The sequence below is a fragment of the Numenius arquata genome, chromosome 7 (assembly GCF_964106895.1).
Source record: "Numenius arquata chromosome 7, bNumArq3.hap1.1, whole genome shotgun sequence".
NCBI lineage: Eukaryota > Metazoa > Chordata > Aves > Charadriiformes > Scolopacidae > Numenius > Numenius arquata.
This window is the reverse complement of record NC_133582.1, coordinates 45475129-45496761: the sequence shown is the minus strand read 5'-3', so window position 1 is coordinate 45496761 and position 21633 is coordinate 45475129. Positions and strand designations below refer to the sequence as shown.

The window sequence follows — 21633 nt, the reverse complement described above, 5'->3', positions numbered from 1 at the left end:
TTACTGATTTCACCATGCATGGGGCATCTTTACCAGAACCAAATCTTTGTTCCTATTGTAACACTTTTCTATTGCTACTTTTTAACAGGCTATGAGTAGAGCTGCAAATAATGTTAGCATTATATATAAGGCCACTTTTTTATTGCAGTGACCATTCACAAAGACACAACAGATGTGTCTTTCCCCACAACTGGTAAACAAAATGTGGTATATAAACATCTATGTCTGAATTAAATAAGCTAATGGTCAGAACTGAAACATTTCTTCCTCGTGCATTTTAACACTGTGTTGCATAAGCTCTTCTGGACATTAATGGTATACATATGTTGGAGTGTGAGCAGCGAATGCCAAGACTCAACCTTAATTAGTCAAAAATAAATGTCTGTGCACAGCAATTATCATTATGCTGGTGGAAAGAAATTGTATTGATATAAGACATTTGGCCAGGTTTACTTGTTTATATTGAAAACATATGTTTGAAAAGAATTTTCTTTTCTCCATAGTGTTAGTTCTAGCAGTGTCACACAGACAAGGAATGATAAGGTGTTAGTAGTCTGGTTTATCTAAGTATATACTAAAGAAAAAATAATAAATAATCTAATAAAATTTAATTTAAAATACATACATTCAATACTAAATAATAAAGAAATACTTAAACAGCTACAGGAAGTAACCTTGTATTAGCAGAGCCAGAATTAATTCTTTGTACTGCATAAATTCCAATCATTTTGTCTCTGGACTGTCAGTGCAAGTAAGTTTTTCTTAGTGGGATAATAGCAAAGTCTCTGTGATCAATAACATTAGTTTATGAGAATAGTAAAAATAGATTTTATAGCAGAAGTGCAGAGCTATTGTTTTGAGAAGCAGCTTCAGATAAAAGCTTTGCATTTGCTCTTTTCTCCTGAGACTGCTAAAGAGAACACTAAAAAGTAAAATGGGTGACCACAGAAGCAAGTAGGGTCACCCATTACCAGGGATTCATTTTATTTCCATTAGAGGGGAACTAGAAAGCATCTCACACTATTTGCACCTGATTTTCCATTATAAATTACGGTACATGAGATCATTTAAAAATTGCTGAGCCTTTCAGATAAAGCTGACTCTGTTGCTGTTCCTTAATAATTGAACAGTAAGAAATACAAGATCTCCATTTTCATCCAAACAAAATAACTTGTGAGATTATGGGAGAGGGCAAAAAGGTATGTGAAGTACAGTCTTCCTAAAAGCTCATAGGGCAGTCTCAGAGGGGATTTAAAGAGTGGGTTTGGGTTCACATTTAGAGGATGAGGTTTTTTCAGTTGAAAATGTTTAACCTGCAGACTCGGACCACACACTCAGTTGTGGTATGTTGGTACAGCACCATTTAAGTAGTACCCCAATATGAAGTAAATGCATTAAAGTCAGGGTGCTACTTGTTTAAAAACATGATACAGTCCTCTGTTTAAAAACATGACCTGTCCTCTAGTTCACTGCTGCAACATCTGAATTTTCAGCTTTAATGCTTCTCTGGGATGAGAGGCAGCCCTGTGAGACAGCAGAACCTCACTCTATTTTTTTGCTGCAAACTAGTTCCTGGTGACAGGTTTGGGGTTGTCTTGACTTTCTTTGCGTGTTGTTATTAATATGAAGGGATTGCAGCTATAAGTTCAAAGCTCCAGTAAAACACTAGCGCCTGTAATTTTTGAGTGCTAGCACTGAAAAAAAAAATGCTGGGAAAGAAAACAAAGAGATACTCCAGTGTAACTGCTGTCGTATTTGCTTCCGGTTCAAGCTGTAGGCTAGTGGCCTGTGCTAAAAAAGGTATTAAAAGTGCTCTCATCGACTTCACTGGATCTTCGGATCTTGGGTTGGATGCTATTCACTGATCTCTTCAGCTTCCTTGTCACATATGGCAGAAGCGTGTGCCTGCGTGGCAAGTCATGGTCTAGGAATTCACAATAAAATACAGTAAATGTTTTAAAATACTTTCAGGAATATTTTTTTAAGTTTGGGATTTTTTTCATTTCACTTGGAGGAGTCAACTCCTGCTCAAACGTGTGGTCTACTAAGCCTCTGCAGCAGTAATTGTACAATTGTACAAGCAGCCAGTGGCATAAAAATGGTAAAACCAACCCTTTTTTTTTTTTTTTCTTAAATCGTAAAAGTTGGAATCCCAGATAGTAATTAGCATTTGCAAAACCTATACAAAAGCATAAAAAATATATTTTTTGTTGTTCTTTGAAAACTGTTCACACTTGTCAGCTATTGTCAACACGGAGAAACTCTTGATAGGGGACCATTGCATTATCATATCTTTATTCTACTAATTACTTGCATAGTTTTCAGAAAGGCTATGTAGGCTCTTTTTTCTTCTTGCTTAGTTACTCTGGCATAAGAGAAATACAGGGGAGCTGTGGCACTTAAGTTGCATACAAAAATTCTTCAAACATGGAAAGCTGGGTTGGTTTCTTAAGCATTCACTTTTTAGCGGCGCCGATTGAGCAAGTGTGGGGCTTTGCTTATTTAACAACAAAAAGAACCATTTTATATCTACTTGTTTCAATATTTATTTATTATCTATCTCACAGATAATAAGTGAAGTGCTTTGAATAACTAGTAACCAATACTCCTCTGCAAAATATGATACTGTCTCAATTTTTTAGTACATGGCTCTTCCAGCGAGGCAGGAATCCAAGGGAGTCTGTCAAAGTGGTTTTTGCAGGAGGTATTAACCCAGCCAAATTCTATGTTTTGTAATTAGAATTGGCACATTAAAACAATGTGCGCCAAATTTTCACTGGTTATGAGTCCTGTCCAAAAGTCACAGGTCTAAGCAATGGTGCATGAAATGATTTCTGCAAATTGATGCATATACGTAGTTGGTTTAATTGCATATTGTTTGATAAAAAGGCCTCCTCTTTTGCTGTAGAGACTCTTGGAGAAATTTAAAAACTGCAAAACAAATCACTCTTCAAGTACCCCACTTCCTTTCCATCCCGTACTTTAGGGTTGTGAAGAGCTGTCATAGCACTGGGCCCAAAGGACGAAATACAGCTGATATTTTTCAGCTTTACACTGGGGACCTCCAAAGGGGCAGGACGTCACTGTATCATCAAGTTTGAGGAAGCTGCTCTCTGGGAGAACTCAGGGGCCCAACTCTGCTCTTGCTTGCAGTTACCTCAAGTTTAAATTAGGCTTCAGTAGCGTGGCTTTGGATTCACTGAGAATCTCTCTCTAACTTCTGTGGGCTCTAATTCAGGCCTTTCATATAAAATAAAGGCAGAATCCAACATTAAAGTGCAGTGTATTATTTAATTAGTTATTAGTTAATAAAGTTAATTAATGAATTCCTTAATTCTGTTCTGGATTTGCTCCTCCTCCATTCATCCTCTCCAGCAGAGAGCAGCACGAGAGTTGGTTGAGAAATGGAGTCTGTTAAAATAAAAATATGACATCATATTACAGCATTTCAGCACTGCCTTAATACTGCATTTCAGCTTTGATATTTTGATTGATTTTATTTAAGCTTCAATACCATATTGAAGCATCTGTTTCTATATATTATCTCCATAAAATAATGTGTTGCAATCTAACAGTTTCTCCTTATCAGCAACATTTGAATGGAGCTTTTTAGTAGGCCTCAATCAGGCCCTCTCAATCTGCTCTTCTACTGGAAATTTGAAAACAAAAATAGTTTTTTTAAACAAAAAGACTCTGTAAAAGGGATGTTGCGGTTTCTCATAGATAAGACACTTTAGCTTCTGATCCACTCTAACAAATCTTTATGGGGGCTTCTGCAACAATATGATTAAGTATAACTTTTTAGTGTCATAACTGGAGTGTTTGCATCAATTGCAACAAAATCTGGACCACGCTTCACAGTTGGCATGCAGTTTCTCCACTGTGTGTATATGGTTAGCTCTTCTACCTGCTCTACGTAATTTCTGTTTCACAGAATAGAAACATTAACTTTATGCTTGACACACTATTTCTCCTCTGGGATTTATCTTCCTTTTCTAATAAATTCTTGCTCTTTAGAAATAATTATACAAAAAGATGAAAGGATTGCTTCCCATTTCCTAAGACAAAGAGGTGAACTAGAGATAATTACTTAAGCTACAATGCAGTTTATCAAAAGTAAATCGCTTTTTTTTTTCCTTGCTAGCCAAACAGATGTTTGCTTTTTAATTGTTGCTTTGGGGTACTTTTCTGTTATGTAAAGCTTTTTCCCCAATTTCTATAATTATATTGTGAAAGTGGTATGTTGTAGAAACTAAAATGCAGTGTTAACTCGTTGTATTGGTTTCATAATCAGCTGTACAAGTCCACTGAATATCATGCAGTTGAATTTAACTGTAAACCTACTGGACAAATATGCTGTATATTGCTTCACCTGTGTAAAAGCACTGGCTCTTGCAAAAACACTGAGCAGCAAGGAATCATTTGAACATGTAATAGTGTGCTTTCGTTGTACTTCTGTGGATATATGTTAGGGTCAGTCCTCTGGCATCACATCAAGTATTGTGGACTCCTGGGACAAAATCTATTACTCCACAGAATTATCAACTCTGTTCTTCCACAAGTCAAGCGCTCCATGTGGGATAGGATGGTGTGTTTGTTTGCTTCATTACTTGCAGTTTCCTTACTCAGCTAACACTTCTTCCATGTGTGTTCTTTTGTCCTTCTGTGTCACGTACCATCTTTTGTAATTCTTCATCTTCATTTTGCAAGAGCAGTATAGCTATGGTTGTGTTTTCTAATCTTCCTTGAAGTTTAAGTTTTGTTTATTTATGACTTTGGAATGAGTAAGTACTGCTTGACAGAACTTTCCTAGGAGCCAGAGGACTCACTAGAGCAGAGAGTTGCTCTGTTGATGGGGTCCTGAGACTTTTACAATTTTAAAGCTTACAGCAGCAAAATTCATTTTGCAAAGAAACTCTGCAGGTTCTGTAAAGACCATAGTCCTGCTGGGTACATCTGTGTGAGACCAGGAATACAATCAGAACTTTAACTTGCTCTGCCTGCCTTGCTTCTATAGGATCTTTTGTGTGTGTCTCATGTCTCCCTCTGAAATACTGTATGAGTAAACAAGTCTGCTTACAAAGTGGCTTTGATGTTACTGTAGGATGAAGTTTTTCTTAAAGTTTAAAAATGATTGATCTGTGGCAGACAAAGGGATTGGTTCTTGCATGGATGTTTCAATCAGATATTCATATATGCAAATGTTATCAAAATACTTAAAATTTGTATGGGATTTGAGAAGAAAAGTAGTTATCAAAGCTTGATCAATTTGGATGCTTGGTGTAATTGTGAACTCAATTATTGCTCTGCTCTGGTTTTTATGGCAGAGGAGGATTTGCCAAGGCTGAAAAATAAATTAATCCAACTTTCTCGTAAAAACATACTTCAAAAAAGATCATTGACTGTTCACTGACTATTCATTGATGTAGCAATGATTGTCTCATAATTTTTCTTCACATTAACAAAATGAAGGTATTTAAAGACCCACATGAATGTTCACAGTGTACTTGTTGCTAGGCTGTCTTCTGGAAATGTTACTGTCATTTTTGCACAAGATGAGAAGAAGAGATTAAACTCTTCCTGACATGCTGAAAAATATTCTGTCTTCAAAAATAGTGAATATTTTCAGTGAATAGTGAATTCATAGTGAAAGCAGTTAAAATACATTAATATGTTCTTGTTATTACTTTTTTATATACATAATTCTTGCCATTGCTGGACAGATGATGCTATATGACTATGAATCGGAAGTTTGGAGGACAAGCTTTTCTCCATAACTCTTAACATAGAAGAAGTTTGAGAACACCTGAAATAATGAAAAATATTCACTGAATGCAAATGACAGCTTTCATCTTCCTTTCTGAAGCACATGCTCATGAATATATACATTTTTGCATATGTAGAAGCTCAAGTGTATCTGCCTTCCGATGAATGAAAGAATGAGGAAATTATCTATTCAAAAGTTTGCCTTTTTTCTTGAATTCTCCAATTTAATTGAAGTTGCTTTCCAGAGATGGAACATTTCTAAGAGGCTGGCAGATTCGAGAACTGTGCACTGTTATCCCCATCTCCCTCCATCTAAAGGTTTTGTCCTATTTTAAATACCAGTGTTGCTTTTGGTGATATAGCAGCCTTTTGGCAGTTCAGTAATGTCTGTCTGCACGGTCTGTCCATCTGAAGTAGCGGAGCATGAGAAGCTGATCTCCTAAGGGAACTCCAACAATATCGACAGGCTTGATTGACATAAACCCAGTCTCTTTCTTTCACCTCCACTGAACTCTTAGAGTAAATTCAGGGCCTGATTGAAGAGAGATAGGGCTTTAGCCATTGACTTTCATGGGAACAGAATTTGAACACTAGCAACTACTGCCCTCTCCTAAAGCAGCTCTGAATATCTTGGCAAATGATGTTTAGAAGCACTATCAATTTGATCCCCCTTCCTTCTCGGGACTGAAAGCCAAGTTCAGGGCTATTTATGTCTTATTAACTAGAGTAGGGTTTGGATGGAGACTACAGCAAGCATTTAAATCTTCTCCTTGAAAAATGGGTTATGGCTTAATGAACATTGTTCAGGTTAAAACTGTTATTTATTCTTGATATTTCTATTTGTTACTGTCAGGTAGAAGTCAAAGAAAGAGCAGTGCCTTCTGTCTTGAAGAGTTTATCAGGATGGAATAACCTGAAATTTGTCTCAAGTGAATCAATTCTCACTTTTCTGACAGGAAAAAACCAACAGTAGATTTTCCAGATATGCTTCAAAATACCACACATGCTCAAAACTTTGAGGATGTCAAGAACCATACAAAAAGATGTGCTTATCAGTTCAAAATGTGAACATGTACAGATATCCAAATTACATTTTCTATTAAGTCAGCAGTACAAAAGGTGAGAGAAGAGGCAGGGACACAGGCATTTATTTTCAGTCAGTGTGTTCATACAGAGGAAAAGGAGAAAAGCAAGAATTCAGTCCATAAATCGAAGAATACCTGTCTGGTATGGAAGAGAGCAAAAGTAGAAAAAGTTTAAAAGATTCCCCTTTTTCCTTTTTCCCTTTCTGCAGTATTTGGGGGTAAAACATCCCACTTCTGCTGTGAGGACTGCTACCAGTCCTTTGATATTATTTATGTAATTTTGGTATTGTTTGAATATTTCCTAAATATTTTCTTTTTGATTTTGAATTGATAGCCATAGTACCTAATTGTGATTTTTTTTCTTGTCAGAAGTAAATTAATTATTTTTAAAGCACTTCTGGCATTTCATGAAACCATTAAAAAGAATTCTACTTATAAACAGTTTTGCTGATATAATGGAATATGACATGCTTTTTCTGGTATATTCTGTTATGTATTTGATTAGTAAGAATGATGGTACTAATGTCAAATATTCACGTGCATCTGATCTTGCAAAGCCTAGAGAACCTTTCTTACAAGGGATTTCAAGAGGGATGAAGTAAACCAGCAATTTTTCTGTTTACTTAGACCAACATATTTGGACTCCTAAGACTCTGTTACACTCTACCTTATGTCCTGAAAGAAGAAAGATTATTAATTTGATTTCTTTATATTTTGAGGTTGGTTACCATAGTTGTTTCCAGGTGTAAACCATTAAGACCTACACCACTTCAGAGCTAATAAGATAATTTTCTGTCTTGCTGGATTTAATATGCTATGTGCCTGTGTTTAAAAAAAAAAAAACAAAAAAACAAGAAAAAAACAACAACAAACAAACAAACAACCCCAAACCATCTCATCTGGACTCTGTCTTCCTGCCAGAACATTTTCTTTTGATCTTTTTGCTTCCGGTAAAGTTGATCAATAGAGATCTACTTTTCCCCCAGAATTTCCCTAACATTGCTGTAGAAGAATATATCGCTCCCCGGCAGAAACTTGCCTGTGAAGGGCATGGTACCGTTTCCTTTTGCATCTTCTTCCCTGCCTCCTGAAAAGTCTGTACAAAGTTTTTCGCTTTTTTCTAGATGGTAAAGGGGTTAAAGTTGTTTGGCAGTTCTGTTCAATCTCACTCAACTTTAGGAAGCCCCAAGTTAACAAGTAAGAGTTTGTCAGATGGTAATGCTGGATATTGGGAAGTCCAGAAAAGCAACAGCTTCCTGCTTGTGGTTGGCTAGTGTTTAGAGAGGATATGTAGTAAACCATACGACTTCCTAGCTTGCTCAACCACATCATAGTATATAGGCTAATACCACATGTGTACGTTAGCACATGATCATTACATGTGTAAATATCCAACGTGCAAATTTTCCTTGCATGCTCCTCCTAATGGTATCGTATGTTGCTTGATAGTTGTTCACTGCTTAAAAGAAAAACCTTTTGAAGCTTCAGATGTGATGTTTAATAGGTCTTTGCTAATGCTGGCTTAGCACCTGCTCCTCCCTCACAGTCACATCAAAGTGAATTATAAGTAAACGCTCTGAAATCATGCAGCATCGCGCTGTGGAGTAAAACTGGTGAAAGAGCAGGGCAATCAGCCCTGTAAAATCTCTCTGCAGAAAGAATCTCCACAGCCACCTGGATGCTTTTAAACTTTCATTATTTTAAATTTAAAATGGTTGGCTGAGCATTGCTTCTACCAAAATCTGATACAATAATCGAAGTCAGAGGTGGGGAAGGACCTCTGGGGTCACACAGTCGAGCTTTCTGCCAATAATAGATTGTTCCCTGCAGTTCAGTTTCTAGTGACCTTGGAAATTACTAGCCTGGTAAAATGGTAATGAAAAAACAAAGCTGTTAAAGCTTCAGAAGTAGCCAAAGTGACGCTGTCCCAATGAGAAATTGTGTTTTTGATGTAAGATTCTCTATGTGCATTGCTCCTTGGTTGCAGTCTTGAAGTGGCCACAGTTTTAATCTATGCTTTCTGACACATTTTGAGCTGGCTGTAACTAAGAGGTAGGGGGAGGTGAGCTTGTTTTAATATTATATGAACTTAGATCATCCTTTAACCAAATCACGATTTTTATTACAAATAAATAAGTCAGCAACCTGACTAACCTCCTTACTGCAACATTTCCTTCATGTCACTGCACTTTTATTCTTTTAGCTTTTCTAGCTTCCCAGAAAGAGGAAATGAGGAGAAAAAAACAATAGGTTTCTTGCCTTTTTCCATTAAAACCCTTGGTTAAGTAACTAGACCCTCTACTTTTCATGCTTGGGAACCAAAAAATTCTTGAAAAAATTCAGATGTGACACATCTTTTTTTGATTTCTTTCAACCATGCCAGTATTGGATTATTTACCTGCTGATGTAGGCAATAAAGGACAGTCTTGACATACACCTAATGAAGTGAGAAGAACTTGTCCCCTCTTTTAAAAAGGAGGCAGCAAAGGCAAGATCCCACCAGCAAGTTAATTACAGTTTTGGCTGAAAAATATTTTAGGAGGCTTTTAAAAGCTGGGTAGATGGGAAAAGATCCCAAGACACAAAGTTCCCTTCCTGTTGTACCCATTTGATGTGTGGTAATTTCTTCACTAGGGGGCCCCATTGCGAGCTGCCTTTTGGGGCGTGCAGCTCTCTGAATATCCTTTCTTCCTGGGGCTCTGGCCCCCCTGACTATTGTATTCACATGCACCAGATCTCAGTTGGAGAGGAAAAGGGTTTTCTCAGCTGCCAACTTGCTTAAAAGAGGAGTTAAGAGGAAAAGAAAGCTAATTGGACTGTGCTTGGCAAAAGTCTCTATTCTGTTTATTCAGATTTTTAAAGGAGTGGGTGCCGAGAAACACAAAAATAGTGAGAACACTTATTCCTTAAACAGATTCTTGCAAAGTTTTTTACAATAAAAACAGAAAGCTGCTTTAGTAAAGCAGTGTTTATCCTTGCAGTAATGCTGGTCATGAATACGTGTCTAACTTAGCTGGAACTAATGCCTGACTACTATTCCACTACAGCAACTTAACATTCTGCGTAGGCTGATTATTTTTTCAACAATATTTGCTAAATTCTTTTAAGGGCTGCCAGTATATATTTTTTGAAGCTTAGTTAGTAAGAACAGCTGCCAGTGGAGTCAAGGCTAAAAGAGGCAAAAAATATCTGCAGAAGGCAAGATTTTACTTCAAAAGATCAGTATTACAAAGCACTACTGTTGCTGGTATAATCACTTTCTTTGGGGGGGATGCTAATATAGACTGGGTTTCTTGTCTTTCACAGCCCCCACTGAGCCTTTGCTGTGCAAATTTGCTGATGGAGGGCAAAAGAAGCGCCAGAATCAAAGCAAATACACACAGAATGGAAGGCCGTGGCCCAGAGAAGGAGAGGTAAGTGCCACGCGGCAATTATTTTCCTGGGGTTTGGCAGAAGTCAGCTGCAGACCTGGAGGTCTGCCTTTCAGGGCTATGAAGAAATCAGATTGCACACAAAGTACAATACTTTCACACAGAAAAAGGTATATAAGCAGGGGGGAGAGGGAGGCTTATAATAATGTGAGGAGTGTAAAGTTACAGGAAAACAGAATTTCAGAGCTTGGTGTGGAACACTGCGCGGCCTTGCGCCACCACAAGCACTCTGTCTGCAGCCGGGCCTGAGCCCAGTATTCTCTTACTGGTGTGCTATCAGCCCCCATGGCATATCTTCTATAAACCCCAAATCAGTTTACACTTAAGCAACTCAACAATGTTATTTCCTCTGTATAGTTCCTGCTGATAAAACATCATCAGGGAATAGAAGGGTTGTTACTACGAGAAAGATGCGCTTGCACATCCAAATGTATGGTCTATGTAAAAGTTTTCCACAAGCTTATCTGTGCTGGGCTCTTTCTTCTGTCCAAGACAAAACAGTTTACAGTAGCCTCAGTTCCATCATGTGTACAAAGTTCTTTTAAAAAAAATAATCTAACGGTTGCTTTCTGCTCTGCTGCAGACAGTCTGTTACTGACTGGAGTTTCCTTTCTATGTGCTTGTACATGAAGTGGCTCTAAACGTGGGTGAAGTAAGAAAGGAATTTATTTAACTCTTCAAGAGTTTTTTTACTCTTCTTGAATGTTATCATAGGATAAAGACACTTGAATAAATGAGGTAGATCTGGTCATCGTACCTTCTTCACAGAATCACAGAATCACAGAATCTTAGTGGTTGGAAGGGACCTTTGAGATCATCGAGTCCAACCACATTAAAAAAAAAAAAAAAAACAAAAACACACAAACAAACAAAAAAACCACAACACAAAACCAAACAAACAACAACCCCCCCCCAAAAAAAAAAAAAAAAAAAAAAAAAAAAGCAGCATCCATCAACTAAACCCCACACACAACACCCCACCACAAACCAACAATCCCGGGCACTAGAGCATGCCCTGAAGAGCCACGTCTACACGTTTCTTAAATACCTCCAGGGATGGTGACTCCACCACCTCCCTGGGCAGGCCGTTCCAGTGCTTGACCACTCTCTCAGTAAAGTAATTCTTCCTAATATCTAATCTAAACCTCCCTTGCCGCAGCTTCATACCATTTCCTCTGGTCCTGTCATTATTCCCTTGGGAGAAGAGGCCAACCCCCGCCTCTCTACAGTTTCCTTTCAGGTAGTTGTAGAGGGCAATGAGGTCTCCCCTCAGCCTCCTCTTCTCCAAACTAAACATGCCCAGTTCCCTCAGCCTCTCCTCATAGGACTTGTTCTCCAGACCCCTCACCAGCTTGGTGGCTCTCCTCTGGACACGCTCCAGCACTTCAATGTCTTTCCTGTAGTGAGGGGCCCAAAACTGAACACAGTACTCGAGATGAGGCCTCACCAGTGCCGAGTACAGAGGCACGATGACTTCCCTGCTCCTGCTGGCCACGCTATTCCTGATACAGGCCAGGATGCCGTTGGCCTTCTTGGCCGCCTGGGCACACTGCTGGCTCATGTTAAGCCGGCTGTCCACTAACACTCCCAGGTCCTTTTCTGCCGGGCAGCTTTCCAGCCACTCTTCCCCAAGCCTGTAGCGTTGCTTGGGGTTGTTGTGACCGAAATGCAGAACCCGGCACTTGGCCTTATTAAACCTCATCCCATTGGCCTTGGCCCATTGGTCCAACCTGTCCAGGTCCCTCTGTAGAGCCTGCCGACCCTCCAGCAGATCAACACTCCCACCTAGCTTGGTGTCATCCGCAAACTTACTGAGGGTGCACTCAATCCCCTTATCTAGATCATCAATGAAGATATTGAACAAGACTGGCCCCAAAACTGAGCCCTGAGGGACACCACTGATGACCGGCCGCCAACCAGATTTTGCTCCATTAATCACAACTCGCTGAGCACGGCCATCCAGCCAGTTTTTTATCCAGCGGAGGGTACACTTATCTATGCCATGATTCTCCAGTTTCTCCAGGAGAATGCCGTGAGGGACGGTGTCAAAGGCCTTACCAAAGTCCAGGTAGACAACATCCACAGCCTTCCCCTCATAGAGAAAGCGGGTCACATGGTCATAGAAAGAGATCAAGTTGGTCAGCCAGGACCTCCCTCTCATAAACCCATGCTGGCTGGCCCTGATCCCTTGGCTGCCCTGCACGTGCCTTGAGAGCTCACTCAGGATGATCCTCTCCATGATCTTTCCCGGTACCGAGGTCAGGCTGACAGGCCTGTAGTTTCCAGGATCCTCCTTCCGGCCCTTCTTGTAGATGGGCGTCACATTTGCCACCCTCCAGTCATCTGGCACCTCTCCTGTTGACCAGGATTGTTGATAAATAATGGAGAGAGGCTTGGTGAGCTCTCTTGCCAGCTCCCTGAGAACCTTTGGGTGAATGCCATCCGGCCCCATAGACTTATGCGTGTCCAGGTGCATAAGCAAATCATTAACTACTTCCTCATGGATTACAGGGGAGTTGTTCTGTTCTCCATTCTTATCTTCCAGCCCAAGAAGCTGAACTCCCTGGGGGTAGCTGGTCTGACTATTAAAGACAGAGGTAAAGAAGGCATTAAGTATCTCAGCCTTCTCCTCATCCTTGGTTGCAAGGTTTCCCCCCGCATCCAGTAAGGGATGGACATTCTCTGTCACTCTCTTTTTGTTGATGTATTTATAGAAACTTTTTTTGTTGTCCCTTATATTAATGGCCAGGTTGAGTTCTAGCTGGGCTTTTGCCTTCCTGATTTTTTCTCTGTATGACCTAACACAATCTCTGTACTCCTCCCGAGTTGCCTGTCCCCTCTTCCAAAGGTGGTAAACCTTCCTTTTTTCCTTAAGTCCCATCAAGAGCTCTTTGTTCATCCAGGCCGGCCATTTTCCCCGCCCTTTAATTTTGCGCCTCATGGGGACAGCCTGCTCCTGGGCCTTTAGGATTTCCCTCTTGAAGAGCGTCCAGCCTTCCTGGGCTCCTTTGTCTCTCAGGACTACCTCCCACGGGACTCTCCCAACCAGGGTTCTGAACAGGTTAAAGTCTGCCCACCGGAAGTCCAAGATGGAGGTTTTGTTAATCCCCTTCCTTACCTCACTATGAATGGAAAACTTAACCATTTCATGATCACTAAGCCCAAGACTGTCTCCGACCTCCACGTCCCCAACTAGCCCTTCTTTATTTGTGAACAATAGGTCTAGCAAGGCACCTCCCCTGGTAGGCTTACCTACCATTTGTGTCAGGAAGTTATCCTCCATACACTCGAGGAACCTCCTAGCCTGCCTGCTCTCTGCTGTGTTATATTTCCAGCAGATGTCTGGTAAGTTGAAGTCCCCAACTAGAACAAGGGCTGGCGTTTGCGAGACTGCAGCCAGCCGCTTATAGAATACCTCATCAACCTGCTCATCCTGGTTGGGTGGTCTATAGCAGACTCCCAGCACAAAATCACCTTTGTTAGCCTTCCCTTTCACCCTTACCCATAAACACTCCACTTCTTCATCACTGGAGTCTATCTCTTATGCGTGATTATAGCTACAAAGGCTGAAGGACTTACAAGTCTTTCCATCCTAAACACCTGTTCTTCGTGTTTGTGATTTAGACTTCAAGGAAAAAAAAAGTACATTGCTCAGCTGTCACCCACTAGAATACAAGTTGGTTTTTTGTTTGGTTTTTTGGTGGGTTTTGCTGTATTTACTTCAATTTTGCAAAGCAAATAAACAAGAAAACTATTTGGTATTTCTAAGTTATATGTTTCTAGAGAGTTTCTCCTTTTTTGTAACTACTTGTTTTTGCTACCTGATACTTTTCGGACTGTTAGCCTATGACATATATACTCTAGCTTGGTTGGTGAGCTCCTAAAACAAACAGAAAGGCCTCTTGAAAGCATAGAAATTTCTCCCTCCAGCAAGGTGGTTATTGTACACTGTTCCAACAGTAATGCTCCAAAATATTTTTAGCTTTGTGGGCTGAAAGTGTCACTGTGGCAGCCACATTTCCTACAAGAGATTGCAGAAGTCTCCAAAGGTTCATTACAAACTCTTATGTTGTATGTCTTAAAAAATGGAGACGTCTTCTTAGGAGCCGTTATGGTTTGTCACATTAAGGATCTACTGAGGAACAAGTGCACAAGGAGTATGTCAAGCGGTAGACTCAGGTCATCGCAGTGAGCTTGAAAAACAAAGGTCTATATAGGAGACAATAATAAACCTTCAATAAGGTCAGCAATCCATATTTTAAAGACCTCTAAATCCCTTTTTAAATGGTAAATACCATCATAGCTATTATCTCCACTATTCTATACTTCCTTCAGTTCAAATCAATAAACAAGAGAATATAAAGTTAAAGCCAACAAGCGACCATTATCCTGTGGCCTCAGGGCATCAGCCTATTATATCATATGTAGTACATTTGCTGCTAGTGGAGTGGCTCATATTAAGCACAGTGATATCCCTGTGACCTAGAGGCAGGGTGTGGTTGGTGTGTTTGTAGTATCAATGTTTAAAAACTAATTTTCATTGCTGGGAGACATTATTCCTTATTGTTGTTCGCAGTCAACTACAGAGCTGTTGTCATGGTATAATCTACAGACGTGTAAAGGTTGTAAAGATACAAACTCAGGAATATTACAGGCTAGGAATGTGCTCTGTTTTCTTTGATTTTCTAAGATTTTCTCTGTTTACTAACATCTGGTTAATACCTGGATGCACATTGGATATTAGAATGCATGTTCTCTTTTAGGTTCACTCATTTACTGGATTTCTTCCCCACCATTGTTAATGTTCTTATTTCTAATGTAAAATCCTTCTGTGTAATTACTCTTATATTTTGTATGCAATGGTTTTTTTCTAACTCTTTGTCCTTTAACGATCTTACTCAAACCATGATGTACCATTCAGTTGTTCTCTGTGTAGCAGCACTTGGGTAACCTTCCTACAATTATTCCTGTCAACTTTAATTTCTTTAAAAATGAACAGGCAGTGAGTAGTGAGAAATAATTGATATATGACAAGTGTCATAGTTCTGATTACAAATGGGGTCTGGAAGTATTCCCTGAACCTCTGCTTTTTCTTGGTTTCTTCCCTGAAGAAAAGCATTGAAATAGTGTCCAAGAGATTGCTGCCTCAGTATTTCCACCCTAGCCAAATCCTGCAGTATCTAGACCAAGATGTATTTGGCTATTGTTCAAATAAGCCTTTGCATTCTTGAATACTTATGTGAAAGACATTTCTAAAACTTCTGAGGTTTAACCAGCATTAACATTTAGCGTGCGTGAGGATTATTGCTTGGAAGGAAAGACCCCAGAGAAACGGTACTAACAGTTCTGTCACTGGCCTCAAATTTGAGTATGCGAAGCAGAGACAGGCAGCTGTGCCCAATACTCTGCTGCAGGGGGGAAATGGCAGGAGATTTAGTGGGGAAGAGCAGGTTTTACCTCTCTGGCCATGCTGTTCTCAGAGGTTTTGCTCTTTTTTATGAAGAGCTTCTGGGGAATTTTATAAGAGAGAATTACTTTTTTTTTTTTTGGTAAAATTTTCAGGCCATCCTGCAGAATGTAATAGAAAATCTTGTTCCTTGATACATTTTTGCAGATTGCTTCATAACCATATAGAAATACTTTAGTTGGCTGTTAAATTGACTGTTACTTGGCCAGTTGTAACCAGGGAAGAGTGCCTGACCTTGAATAGCACTTTTTAGTCCTTACCCTTTCACTCTTGTTTGAAGCCTCAGGAAATACTCAGCAGATTTACTGAGGCATTTGACTGAGTATTTGTGATGGCTGACCAGTTCTGGACTAAGAACTCAAGAGTTTAGATTACTGATGGCTTTGTAAAAGGCTGCCAAATTAGGCATCTAACATACAGGTGCAATAAATGTACAGTGAAACCTGCAAATGTTGGAAATACTTGCAGTGAAACTCTGACCTAATAAATGACACAATTTCTCCACAAAGTTCAGTTATTATTTTTCAGGCTGTTTTTTCCTGAGTCACACTGGTTTAATTCAGCACTCTGTTTGGAAACTTTCCCTGACAAGATCATGTTGATATGGTGATACAGGGTAATCATATTCAAATTCTGTCTGTAAAATATTTGATTTAATTTACCTCTAAATTGCAATTGACAAGTCTAGAGGTGGGTGACACATCTCCAAAAAAATGTTCATTAGCTGAAAATGCATTGGGGGAATCAAGATGAGTTACAAATTGAGATCAGATTGGATTAAAAATTGCAACTTAAATTTTACAACATAATTTTTTATTGCAGATTTACTGAAACTTTCTTTTGGTTATTCAGATATAAAATCTTTTGATATGTGCATTTAAGAGAGGTTTATTTGAAATTTATCTTGTAGAAAGGGAAGGATCTTACATAAACTGAAAACAAATGAAATGCTTTGCACCAGCCCAAAGTTTATTATAGTTTACATTCTTCTAGAAAGAACAGTTCTAGAAATGGTAGCGTTTCTGTAGCTGGTCAGCTGAAAGTTATTAATTTATTTTTTTTACAGTCACAATACTTTGAAACCTCTAATGCTTTGTTTGCAAGTTTCTGTAAAATTTAGACCATTTAAATATTTGTGTTGTCTTTCTTGCAAGAGCGTATCAGTGTTACAGTATTGATACATATATCACAACAGTGACATGCACCATACAATGTGACCCCCCCGTGTGATTGGATTTGGTCTGTTGTCTATAATGATATTTAATAATTGCCACCAATAATTCTTCTATTGATTGCTTTCTTGCTTCTGTAATTTGGGTTACATTTTTGTTTCTAAATAGCCAAGAGGTTAACCTCATTTCCTCTTCTTCCCTCTCTTTCTCCTTTCCCCCTTTCTCCTTTGTTTTCTTTCAAGATCAGTTGGTTAAATGTCTAAAGAATTAAACATGTTTTTAATTCTTTCTTAAAAAAATATGACCTAGTAGTTTGGGAATGTTGCTTTTGTTAAGTTTCTCTTTTTATCTGCTATTCATTACAATTTTGTCTAATGTAAACAGTAATTTAGAGAGAAAAATATACAACAGGTAATTTGAGAGACTTCCTGATTTTTTTGTAAAGTCAGTGCCAGTGAAGTGCTGAAGTAGTTGATCCTGGTGCCAGTCATCCCTTCTGTACCAGCAGCAGGCATTTAGAAATGATTAGTAAATCTGCACCAGGCCCATTTATAACTCAGGCATAGATTTCTTTTTTATGCTTCCACGGAGATAGGTACTACTTAGTTGTGTTCCATAATTCTTAGTGTCTAGGGCTGATGTATTTTATACCTAGATAAATATTTTTTTCTTTTCTGTGGGAGACAATTCCGAGGCCCGTCTAGATATGCAGTAGTACCCTCATATGCAAACCATGCACAGACATTTACTTTATATTTAGCGTGTGTATAAGTTAGACATTGGTCAGTATTTTGCATGCTTATTTTCAGCAAAAGCTTAGTTTAGCAAAGAAAGGAATTGAACCTGAAGAGAGAAAGTAGAAGGACAAAAGGCAACTAGCAAATAAGTGAGAAGATACAGAACAATGAGTTAACTCTTCATGGCACAAGACACTGTCATTGTGGGCAACGTTTTGAAAAGGTGCCTAAGTGGCACAAATACCAAAGACTAATTTAAAATGATGACTGACTGTCCCTGAAATCAGGATTTTAAAAGGGACCATTCTTACTCATTATAAGGGCCATGTAGAATCAGGACTGTACCTGTTCTCTCAGGTTAGTTTTCTTAGTTTTCATTTTGGCTTTGGATTTCCTTCTGCAGTGAAAAATGTCATGCCATTTGCCCCAGAGATTTTCTTGCAGTTGGGTTTTCATCCAAATTCAGCTACTATGACAGTGTTTTCTTATGCAGAATAAACAGATGTTGGAGACAGGGGAAAAGAACCTATCTTTTCTGCACTCTGCTGTATCCCCGACAGATATCTGGTGGGCTGTCATTTTTAGTAGTGCTTTCAGCCATCCCTGGAAGTCTTCCCAACTCACTGTAACACGCATCTAGTGTGCAGATGTGACTGTAATCCACAGCTGATTTAACACTGGATCAGACTGATAGCAAAACGGGTGTGCCAGATCCCCCAAAAGCAGATGGTTCGTAGACCTGAAGATGGCAAGGTTAAATGTACGAGTTGGCTGTGGAAACAGAATAATTATATTGTATTATATATGTCTCTGTGAGGAGGATATTAGCCTCTTTTTTTTTCTTTTTAACTTTCTTAAACTTCAGCACTTATCTTTTAACTCATCAGATAAATTGAAGTGGGAACAAAGTGAGTTGGCCCCAAGAACAGAAGCTGTATAGATCAGACTTCCAGTCCAGTTCTGTAGCACAAAAAGAGTTTCTTGTCACTCATTTGGGTACTGAACTTGTCATTGTGTTTATCAGCTCAGCCTCTGACCTTCTGAAGTTCATTAATCACTTCCCAAGTTTGACCTCAATATTATGTATTCTTCTCTCCACAGCCACCTTTTTCTCAGAACTTGCAACTGCTTAAGGAGCACACATCACTGGGAAATGCTTAATTTCTTTCATATACATCTATATATTTAATAGGTGTCACATTTACATTCTAGATTTCTCCTCTAAAAGGAAAAGGTGTTTTTCATTCAGAATTAAATTCAGAAATATTTCTAATAATGTGGAATATTTCTGACAGAACTGTTTAAATAATCAAAGGAAGCAACTCTGCCAAGTTAACTTTACTGCTGACAGCTTATTTTATTAAATCAGTGTTTTAAATGAATCTCATTTGGGTTGTTGGTTCCTTCCCCCTCCTCTCTTCCTTGTTCAAAGTTTTTCAGTCAGAGTATCTGCTATCAGGGTACAAGAGATCCTTGTGCTGTGATGTCTGGCAGATATTAGCGGTGGTAACAAAACAAGTACAGGAATTTCAGTGTTGAAATTTCAATTGATTCCACTGTTGTAGCCAAGAGCACACCCGTTCCCCTGGGACGGCAGTCCTCCAGCATGAAAGGATGAAGGGATGTGTCAGAGGAGATGGGGAAGAGAGATGTATCTTCTGGTCTGACTCCCACATCAGTTCACCACAGAAATCCCTTGGGATATCCCCCGAGTCCTAGGATACAAACTTATTTTTCCAAATCTCACCTTAAGGAGGAGAAACCCAGGGAGCTTCCTGCTTGGAAAACACACCACATCAGTGGATTTCACCCCTTTCTAATTCGTAGGCCTCTCCAATTTTTTTTCCAATGGGACTGTGGCCTCCCACAAAATTAGAAACCTGTGGTGAGAGCAGTGTTGCTTTGCGCAGGTGCTCCCACACAGGCTGGCCAGAGGAGATTCAAAGAAATATTTGGAAGATTCCTCCTCTGAGGAAGAGGCGTGGGACGTCTTGGTAGTGGGTTGATATTATGGTGACTTTTTGCACACAGCGAGGGAAAGACACGTTCACTGAGAGTATGTAATGTTACATTGCGGAAGCTCAGCAAGTTTGCTGATGACACAAAACTGGGAGAGGAGGCTGACACTCCAGAAGGCTGTGCCGCCCTACAGCAAGACCTGGACAGGCTAGAGAGCTGGGAGGAGAGAAACCTAATGAAGTTCAACAAGGGCAAGTGTAAGTACAGGTTAGGGGCTGACCTGCTGGAGAGCAGCGTTGTGGAAAAAGACCTGGGAGTCCTGGTGGACAACAGGATGACCGTAAGCCAGCAATGTGCCCTTGTGGCCAAGAAGACCAGTGGCATCCTGGGGAGCATCAAGAATAATGTAGCAAGCAGGTCAAGGGAGGTTATCCTCCCTCTCTGCTTTGCCCTGGTGAGGCCACATCTGGAGTACTGTGTCCAGTTCTGGGCTCCCCGGTTCAAGAAGGACAGGGAACTACTTGAAAGAGTCCAGTGGAGGGCTACAAAGATGATCAGGGGACTAGAACATCTCTCTTATGAGGAACTGCTGAGGGACTTGAGTCTTTTTAATCTGGAGAACAGAAGGCTGAGGGGGGATCTGATCAATGCCTATAAATACTTAAAGGGTGGGGGACAAGAGGATGGGCCCAGTCTTTTTTCAGTGGTGCCCAGGGACGGGACAATAGGTAACGGGCACAAACTGGAACATACGAAGTTCCGTCTAAACATGAGGAGGAACTTCTTTACTTTGAGGGTGGCAGAGTCCTGGAACAGGCTGCCCAGAGATGCGGTGGAGTCTCCATCTCTGGAGACATTCAAAACCTGCCTGGATATGTTCCGGTGCAACCTGCTCTAGGTGCACTTGCTTTGGCATGGGGGTTGAACTAGATGATCTCCAAAGGTCCCTTCCAACCCCATATCATTCTGTGATTCTGTGAAATTGTTTGTAGAAGCTACTTCCCAGCAGCAAAGAAGATACCATGGAACCTAAAATATGGTCATTTATAGATACTGCTGTTTGCTGGAAGACCACTACTGGGCTGATAAAGGTTGTTCCTGTGGGTTTTCAGAGAGATTTGGAAGAGAAATAATAAACCCACCTTATTTCACATGATATTGAAGATGTGATAATTTTTTTAATAATCACTCCACAACTTAATAATTTCTTGGAGAGATTTACAAATCCAATTTACATAAACAATGGAAATGTGATAGTCCAAGATTCTTTTTAATGAGTCAAATGTGCTCATTTATGTTCAAATCTTAACAAAGAGACGGGAAAAAAAAGAGTAACAGAGCACCTTGTCTTTACCTATGGAAAATTCTTCACAGTAAAGTGCTGAACAAAGGCCTTCAAACTTCCTGGGGGAACCCTTGCCTTCCAGAGGCTTTCTGTTATCTCCTGCACTTTATTGAAGGAAAGAGCTTCAATTTAAAGGTGCAGACTGGTCTCTTGTTATTAGAATCTCTTTGTTCACCGATGTCAATATTTAGAAAATTGCAGCAACAAAATAGTAAAAATCTTCATTTCTTTGTCTTAAGTTCAGACACTTTGGTAAAAATAAGTGGTAAGTAAATACATATGGCTTAAATAGTCTTTTTAAAAAATCAGTATTTTAAATGAGCTGGTTTTATTTCTGTGACTGTTTTATCCCTTGTGACATTCTGAACACACCAGTCAAATAATCATTGAAAACTGTCTTTATTTATTATTATGTGTGGGACTGATAGCCGATATCCCCCCCTTTTTGATTGCTTTAAAGAGTTGCATGTTGAAATGTTGACATGCAGGATTTTCATTCAGTAGCTGAGTATGTGTCCACTGTCTGGCTGAGCGGCATAAAAATTCCGTGGTTCAGTTGTTCCTTCATGGAAGATTTATCTGACAAATATTTTCCTAAAGCGGCATTCCGTCAGCAGTGTCACTCTCAGGTGGCATTTCATCAGCAAGTGTCACTATCAGAAGAAGGAATA

The 21633-nt window shown here is 39.5% G+C and overlaps 1 protein-coding gene across 7 annotated transcripts in view; it reads left to right on the top strand.

The window, feature by feature from the left end:
* Positions 1-21633, top strand: part of RBMS3 (RNA binding motif single stranded interacting protein 3) — a 723251-nt gene that overhangs the window by 617337 nt on the left and 84281 nt on the right. For 5 of the 7 annotated variants that reach the window (XM_074151184.1, XM_074151185.1, XM_074151186.1 and 2 more), the window contains one exon: positions 10158-10264. In XM_074151184.1, the coding sequence (XP_074007285.1) occupies positions 10158-10264 (107 nt within the window). Of the gene's footprint in view, positions 1-10157; positions 10269-11607; positions 11613-19631; positions 19640-20017; positions 20045-21633 lie in introns of all 7 variants that reach the window. The other 2 variants (XM_074151187.1, XM_074151189.1) reach the window with 2 other exon arrangements.